At 41.2% G+C, this 8,721-nt stretch overlaps 1 protein-coding gene across 2 annotated transcripts in view; it reads right to left on the minus strand.

Annotated features, from left to right (window-relative positions):
* klhdc1 (kelch domain containing 1) overlaps positions 1-8,721 on the minus strand; it is a 20,779-nt gene that overhangs the window by 6,063 nt on the left and 5,995 nt on the right. For both annotated transcript variants that reach the window (XM_015389481.1, XM_015389482.1), the window contains exons 3-11: positions 8,187-8,257; positions 7,958-8,075; positions 5,639-5,751; positions 3,508-3,595; positions 3,285-3,368; positions 3,131-3,211; positions 1,327-1,385; positions 1,082-1,191; positions 929-1,001 (exon numbers count right to left, since the gene is read on the minus strand). In XM_015389481.1, coding sequence (XP_015244967.1) covers positions 929-1,001; positions 1,082-1,191; positions 1,327-1,385; positions 3,131-3,211; positions 3,285-3,368; positions 3,508-3,595; positions 5,639-5,751; positions 7,958-8,075; positions 8,187-8,257 — 797 coding nt within the window. The remainder of the gene's footprint in view (positions 1-928; positions 1,002-1,081; positions 1,192-1,326; positions 1,386-3,130; positions 3,212-3,284; positions 3,369-3,507; positions 3,596-5,638; positions 5,752-7,957; positions 8,076-8,186; positions 8,258-8,721) is intronic.

Here is an 8,721-nt window from a genome sequence, read left to right on the forward strand (position 1 = left end):
TGCCTCTTAGAGACTTCTTGGCTGCATGTTTCACCTGATTTCTAGCTGCAAAAACATCCCCTCTACACTGAGCTGAAGCTTGCAGCCACAGAGGAGCAGAAATGTTTTCCATGTAGACTTTAGGACCGGATAAGATCAAAATTAGCCATACGGCCACAATGACAGGAAGAGTGTCAGAAGAAGTAAAGATGAGGCTTTAAACTGAGGATGCATGGTGGAGGTAGCATCATGCTACGGGCCTGTTTTCTTTTAGTGGTGCATTGCCAAGAAGAGGTGGAAAAATCAAGAGGAGAACTTAAGGCCTGAACATAACGGACACGATTTAGCCTCAGATTCTACGGAAAACCCATCGCACCAAGTTGTTTTATTTAGAGTTTAATTTAAAAAAATAGCTCAGCCTGCTGAACACAGGACACATTTCAGCAGGCTGTATTTAATACAAAATATCTGCTTTGCTGCACAATCAAAATCATTATCAAAAAGTCATATATACATTTAAGTTGAATGCAGGGCTGAACAATTGGATCTATCGTCGTTAAATGGAGTATAGAGACTGTAAAACATGCCTTTGGCTGACAGAGCGACCCACTTAGAGCAGTATTTATATGAAAATTGTACAAAAAATGTAAACATTTTTTATTTAAGATAAAAAAAAAAGGTTTGTTTCTGTCAATATGTCTACTTATTAGATAGGGGTTATCCCGGATTCAGAAATACAAAACTATACTTTTTTTCGTTTTGTGGGGCAGGTGCAGCGCCGTTTTGAACCTGTGGAGCCTCTCTGCCCTCACTTTTTGTTTCTGTTTTGTTTCTCACATTTTCACTGTTGGTTTTAAATAGAGAAAGCAAATGAACTAATCATACACAGCTTATTAATCCCTGTGATTTTTGTATCTGTACTTCTGAACTTTGAATAACAAATTGATACCTTGGCTTGTTCTTATAGGGATGTTCAAACTCTCTCCATTTCTTAGTTTCAGTGTCAAAGAGCCAGCCATCACCTAGGACAGAAGATCGGTAAAGAAGGAAAGGTCTTAACCGGAGGACATTTCAGATTAACATGCAGATCGTAGATCCTTACTCATTGGCTTGCAGTCGTTACTGAGACCTCCGAACAGAAAAAAGCTGGTCTCTGACACAGCTGTCAGTGTGTGCCATGATCTGCCCACTGGAGAACTGGATAAAGGAACTCTGGAAACAAACGGAAACATATCAGTAACCTGGCAACAGCCTGCATGATGCAGCACATTTTAAGCTAAAATATGGTCATGCATGTTAACCCAGCAGCACAGATGTGATCGGAGCATTCTGCATTTCTTTACTTACATTTCTGTCCACGTCCACGATTCAAAATCTAGACAGTGGATGTCATTCGTCCTGGTTTCCTGAAAGGTAGAAAACGTATCACAGAGCAAGTTATCTATTAAATTTAAATACGCCGTATGCTAACACTCACAATCTGACAGAACTCCTACTTAAGGTCAATTAGGACCACTAACAGTAGCACCATTTACACTACCCTCTGAAAACTGACCCGTGCCGAGCTTGGATCAGTTAACTGTGCCAAACTCTGTTCCTTAAAGTCGTAGGGAAACGGCTGTTCCAATCGTTGCATTTCCAAATTCTCCCAAGTGGTGCACGACTTTACACGAAAAAATAAAGTGAATGTGATTGGTCGTTTATCAAGAGGGCGGGATTGTTGTGGCGGAAGGTTTGCAAGCATGTTTGGTTGTGGCCGGTTTCTCTGAAGCATCTTGCTAACCAGTTAGCAACTTAGTGCTAGCAGGTTCCCAATGGGAAATTCCATTGGAACCAAGTAGCACTAAATTGGTGACTTAGAAACGACACTGTCAAGGAACGCTATGGACAGCGGAAACATGCAAGAGGAGGAGAGTTTAGTGTCAGAGGTCGTGGATGAGTCTCCTCCGTCATCCATTTTTTATTTATAGGAGGAAAGCGGGGACGAAGATGATGTGGAAGAGGACGCCAGGGCGGCAGAAGCTTGGTTTGGTGTAGAAGGCTTACAGCCGTACATGTTTGAGCCCTTGCCTCGCAACGCTGCCAGTTCTGTTAGCTCTACGCCTGCTGAAGACACAGACGTCCATCCCCGTGAACACTGGGACGCAACTCAATGGGAAAGGACATTCTGATTTCAACCGTTGCGTATATTAGCTGCGTATATTAAATTGACAGATGACCGTTGATATATGATTGGCCGAATGTAGGTGTTCAGGCTGACGTATAACTAACACCACGCTAGCATGGTTCATCACCTCCTAGTGACGATATAAGGTACTACTGCCCTCCAGAGGTAAACAACCAAACTAACATGGCGGCGCCCGTAACATTTACTTGACAGAGTCGGCTTTGGGGAAGTGGATATGACAAATAGTCTAATCAGGGCTTACAGACACAGGAAACAACAACAAACATTGAGGTTCACACTGCTAAGCAGAATCATCCCTGGAAATCTTATGCCATAGTAGGGAAGCTAGTATTTTTATGAATGTCTGAAATTTCATAATTTTTGTACCAAATAAGTAAGTTAGAAACACGTTCATCGCTCGTCTGGAACACGTCAGATACTTTGATATGCGTTGGAGAGAAGTTCTTGATAAGTTACGCAGAAGTTATGCACAATTTATTCCAAACGTTTTGGATAAGCTAGATGCCACAACTTATTAGTAACTTACACTTAACGTATGTAAATGATCAGATAACTTACCTGTAACTTATGCCCCATGTATGGGCATACGCTGGGATAAGTTGGGAAATTTTGAGCATGCTCAAAACTTCTCGACGTACTCACCGTATGTTGAGGTGTGTCAGCGTGCTCATAAATTATACAAAATGTACCCATAACTTAACCAACGTATCCCAGAGTTTTTGCCTAATTTTTCGTACCTCAGGCATGCATTTGCTAAATGGTCAAGGTATGACAGAGGCTTAGTTTGATTTTTAAGTTTTCACAGGTTTTTATTGAGCGAACTAAATCTATAATTAATTTAGGCGTTTAGCCAAAACAAATCATTTTTACAATTCCACCAGACATAAAAAAAGAAGCTTACGGTAAGTTAATGTTTTTTTTTTTGTTTTTTTTTGTTTAGCAGCAGCAACTGAGTCTCCTCACCACGACTCTGCCTCCAAAAATGTATCCTCTGGATCCAAGCGCGGTGCTGGCATGGGCTGCCCTCGGGGCGGGTGGACGGCCCTGCAGACGAAAATCAAAATCAACGAAAAGGTTCTGATTCTCAGAACGTTCAAGATGTTCTTGAAACACTGACGTGAGTTTGGGGTTCAGTCCAGCAGCGTTGAACAGGGTCAAATATATGAACTTCATTGTTCCATCCCCAGAACAAATTCTCCACCTGTGAACAGAAATTAAAAGAAGGAAACCAGATCATTCATCTCCCGTAGCAACAGCCTCTTCGTTCTGTTAATTTTCTGCTGCTATGGATCCTGGTTCTGATTGGGTGAACGGGTTTCCCTCCAATACCAAAATTTTACCCAGGATGGTTCATCAAGGATAAAATTCCTGTTCCTGTTGCTGATATCAGCCAGAACTTTATGGCCATATCCTCCAAAGTAGATGATCCTGAAAGAACAGAAAGGAAAATATTTATTATAACAAAGTCATCCTAGAAACATCCATCAGATTTGATATTTTAAATAACTGGCTTCTTCACCTGACACCTCATGATGAATTCTGTGCATGTATTGTCTTAAGATTTTTGGTAAATATTTTTTAACATACAGTTAAATGTTTCTCACCATATAAAGTACAGAGGGATGTATTGTTTCCCCTCCCCTACCTATTGCTTTGCAGTGCATGTTAGATGGCTGAAAGTAAAAGCTTACACAACATTCTCACTTTAAGAAAAAATAAAAAAGATCAACAGAAATTCAACAATCGTGATGTGAAAATAAAATAATTCTGATCTCTCTGATTAAAACGTCACCAAATAACTTTGATGCAATAATTGGCTTAATTAGAGATATTTTGAATGATTTTTCAGGTCAGTAATTCAGCGCCTGGTGGGTACCGATGCTCCGCACAGGCCGCTCTACTCAAGATCTCTCCTGTGGGACTTTAGAGGGTCGGATCTGTCACTGAATGTGTCATGTGACTCAGAGTGCCGCTTTAAAGCAGTCAGAGTTTCCCTTAAACACCAGAGCTAACTAAGCTAACAGTTTATCAGCCAACCGAATAGATCTCACCCTGAGCTAATCAGACTTACAGTATTTTCGGTTCCAAACAACCTCTCCACAAACGCATGGCTCAACACAAACGAGCTACATCCTCCTGACAAGACTTGGCTGTCAATCTACACCTTAAGGACAAAGGACATTCACTTGAAGAATGTTCACATTTTGGACAATGAAGACAGGTGGTTTGAAAGGGGCGTGAATGAAGTCATTCATGAATAAAACCAAACCTTAAACAGAGGGGGTGGACTCAGGTTCCAGCTCTCAAAAACCTACAACTCAGCAATAGAGTTGATCCCTTTCCGCTATCATCTCAACACCCATCGCCATGCAGGGGACCAAAACATCTATCCTGGTCAGCCAGGTCCATAATGACACTAAAGACTCCCTCTACAGAGGCATGCAGGTATTGCAGGCCGACAACGACCTCAACAAATCCCCATTACTAAGGCATGGATCTGTTCTTTCCGTTGAATTTGCATGTTTTTTTATAAACCAAAACAAGGTTTGGTTGGGCTACTCTACAAAGCTTGGAACTCAACGCTAACCCTGACATTTTGAATTGAAAAAGCTTCCTGGATGGGAAGCGAAATTTCTTCAGACTTGGAAACAAAGTCCAGTGGTCTTTTTTTTTGTACTCTTTTAACTTTTTTGGAATGACTATGACCTGGGGCTGCTCAGTGGTGCGGTGAATAGTGCCTTGCAGCAATAAGGTTCCGGGTTTTGCATGGAGTTTGCATGTTCTCCCTGAGCATGCGTTGAATCTGTCCAGGTACTCTGGCTTCCTTCCACAGTCCAAAAAATGTTAGGCTGTCAGGTTAATTGGCTTCTCTAAATTCTCCTTAGGTGTGAGTGTGTGTGTGAATGGTTGTGGGTCTCTGTGATGCCCTGCGATGGACTGGAAACCTGTCCAGGGTGGACCCCACCTCTCAAACCTAGACAGCTGGAGATAGGCACCAGCACCCCTCGCTTGGGATAAGTGAAGGAAAATGGATGGATGGATGGACTATGACCTGGATAAATCTTCTACAGCATGTTCTCTGATGTTGGATTTAATCTAGAGGGTGAACGTTTCCTCATCTTCACAAGGAACTTAAGATCTGCTCAATCTGCTGGTCCAAAGTTGTTTGATATCAGAACCAGAAAACAAAGGGACACTGGGTCTTTTCACCACAGTGCAGTGCTGCTAGGTAATTTGAGGGGAGCAAAACCTGGAAGTTACAAGTCTAGCGCCCCTGGTGGCTAAAAGTCAGAGTGTTGCTTTAAATCAAAGCCTCATCCTTTCAGTGCTCCAGTATGATGGATGTTGGGTTTCTCACGGTGCTTCTACAGGATGGATAATAAACGCTCCCTCACGCTGTTCTAATTGCTGCCAGCTTCTGACCAAGACAAACAATAAAAGTAATAAATGAGTCATTTTGTTTTCCCTCACTTTCCATCATAAACCCAGCAGGACAGTTTGTCTCGAGGTGACGGAGCAGAACCCAACAGTGGGAGGATCTTCTTCCACACATATTTACCATCTGTCAGGTCCACACAGAACATCTGTACAAAAACAAACAACCAATTAGCAGTTTTCTGTCTTCAATTACCATTGATTATACATTTATTTTGTGGATTAGGGTTGATCCAACGAGAAAAAAAAAAGTGTTTTAAATCAACAGCTGGAAAACATTAGAGTATACCTAATATTTTCAGAAATACTGTTGGATTAAAATTTGATAAACAGAGAGAGAAGCATTTAATGCATCATCAAACCGAACTGGAAATGAAGGTCCAACAAGGAGAGCATTAGGCAGCAAAGTGCATGGTGACCTTGGAGGAACTGCAGAGATCCACATCAATGCAGCAACTCTGAGCCATGCACTCTAGAAACCTAGCTCTAAGAAACTATGTGAAAGAACGATGTTTTTCTTCAGCAAATCAGAGATCATGGTCAGAGCTGCTGGGTTGGATGGACACAAACTCGGGACTATAGATCAACCGTTACAGTTCTTTAAAGTTCAATGTCGACGTCAATTATTGTAATGTCTGTCTAAAGCCGGACGTTTTTTGCCCTTTTTGGGCTGATTATCCAGTCTTTTGGGAATCGGGCCGACTTCCAGCCTGACAGTGGGCGACAGTGGCGTTGGATGTAGGAGTTTAGCCTGAAATCGAAGGGTTGACTGTTTAAGCCCCGACTCCAACTTTCAGTGTCGTTGTGTCCTTGGGCAAGACACTTCACCTGCATTGTCTACTGATGGTGGTCAGAGGGCCCGGTGGCGCCAGTGCACGGCAGCCCTGCTTCTGTCAGTGAGCCCCAGGGCAGCTGTGGCTACAATGTAGCTTGCCACCATCAGTGTGTGCGTGAATGGGTGAATGAATGTAGTGTAAAGCGCTTTGGTCAAGTCTCCTGACTTGAAAAAAGGCGCTATATAAGTACATGCCATTTACCATGGTGCGTGGTGTAGTGTACAGGGGGTAACATCAGGAAAGTTGGCAGAAAATCAAACATGTTTCAAATTCAGTCGGCCGTCGTAAGGTGGTCGTGGGCAAATCGCTCAGTGGGCAAACAAGGATTCTTCTTCTTCTTCCTCTCACAGGAAAACCCAGCATGGTGGGGGTGCAATGAGTGAAATTTAGTTCTTTCTCTAAAACTGACAGACCGAAGTAGCCACATTTGCTCAGCCATGTCTTTCTCCAAATACGTCGTCTCCTTTTCTTTTTAGGGCTTTTAGCACAAAATTGCCCAAATTGCCAAGGCAGTGCGTTTCACTCTATTTAGCTTCATATTCCTCTTCTACTCGTTCGGCTTCCAGATAGACGAGTCCGAGTAGCGCCATCTCACTGCGGAGCTGAGTCCCACCTGGTTTTTAGATGTACAGTCGTACAGACAGAACATACATCTGTGAACTTTTAAACGCTTTGGATTCGTCGTGCAGTGTGAGCTGTAGCTGCGTGCAACCTTTGGAAAAATCGTACAGAGTATGCCAATTTAACCAATCCCAGATACATGCTACTAAGTTTTTGGGGCCCATCCTTTAAGCTGATATTGTTTTTTTTTTACTTTATTTAAATGCTAAAAATGACTAAATGATAACAAATGTTACACAAGTTCCCATTTAAACAAAATTAAAATGTATTAACAAATAAAAGAAAACATTAATAATGGATAGGCCATAGGGGGAAAAAGCAATGCAAGCAGACCACTAAAGAATCAGTGAATGCTTGCAGTTATCAGCTGACGTAAATGCAAGAAAAAAATGTCATTATCAGCCATAAATATGAGCCGGCTGGTGTATCCTGAAGCACATTTATGTATTTAAAGATATAAAAGCATGACTTAGATATAGACCAAACCAAACACAGTGGTTGTTAATTCTGTTTTTATTACTATTTTTCCAATGGTTAGTAAGTTCTATAGAAATATTTGTAGTCTAACCAATAGTTTGGGTCATGTGATCATTCTGGTTTTATTTTGTGGTTGAAAAGTCAAATATTTTGGCAACCTTCAGTCTACATTAATCACAATGTAAGAAAAGGGGAGAAAAGCTCTGAGAACCGTGAAAAAACAGGCCTATCAACCTGTGTCACAATCAGTCACTGCAATTATCCCTCATTTAAAATTAAAAAACTTTAAGTTTTGGAAAAAAAATGAATAAAAACTGGATTCTATATACAGTCTACTTGTAATGACCTAATTTGGTTTAAAGTAAAGATCAAATATATTTAATTATAACAATCCAGCAGAGTCAGGCTGATAAACTCTAACCTGATTGGTCTGTCCGCTGTCGTCACATCCTCCAAATATGTACATGTTTTCGTTCAGGCAGCAGCCACAGGTCCCAGACATGGAGGGAGGGACGTCCCCTGTCATGTGAAACACCTGCCTTCAAAAAAACAAAAACAGTGGAAAAACTAGATTCACTGCCGCAAGGAAACGAGCAGCTGGAGGGAATGATGTAGGTCAACTAACAGCCTGAAAGAGATCAGGTTCTTACCATCTTCCTCCTTCCAAGTCATAGACCCAGATCTCATCTCTGGGAATAAAAACCTCCTCATCTCCGATAGACTGCAAAACAAAACACAGAATTACTGCTTACTGGGATCAATCTGCATTTATTAAACTTTCTGTTTTCAGATAAAAGATGAAAGATTGCTGCCTCTCCCAACCTTTAGCAGTTTTGTGGTGTAGAGCAGTGGCTGTTTCTGATATGGGCGACATCAGTAGTCTAGTTGAACAAAAAAAATTTTTTTTTGGAAGAATACATTCCAGTATGCTGGAGAAGATTCTGGCATCCATGTTGTAGTCATTTCAAAAAAGTAAAGAAAAACAACAAAAAAACACTGAACTTTAAGTTTTTCTTCTTGTTCAATAAGCCAAAACATGTGTTTGGGCTACTATATAAAGCTTCAAACTCAACACTAATTCTGACATTTGAATTGAAAAGGATCCTGGATGGGAAGCAAAATGTCTTCAAACTTGGAAACAAAGTTCAGTGGATTGTTTTTTTGTTGTTGTTTTTTACTTTTTGG

The sequence above is a fragment of the Cyprinodon variegatus genome, unplaced genomic scaffold (genome assembly GCF_000732505.1).
Source record: "Cyprinodon variegatus isolate N-32 unplaced genomic scaffold, C_variegatus-1.0 Scaffold462, whole genome shotgun sequence".
NCBI classification, from domain to species: Eukaryota; Metazoa; Chordata; class Actinopteri; order Cyprinodontiformes; family Cyprinodontidae; genus Cyprinodon; species Cyprinodon variegatus.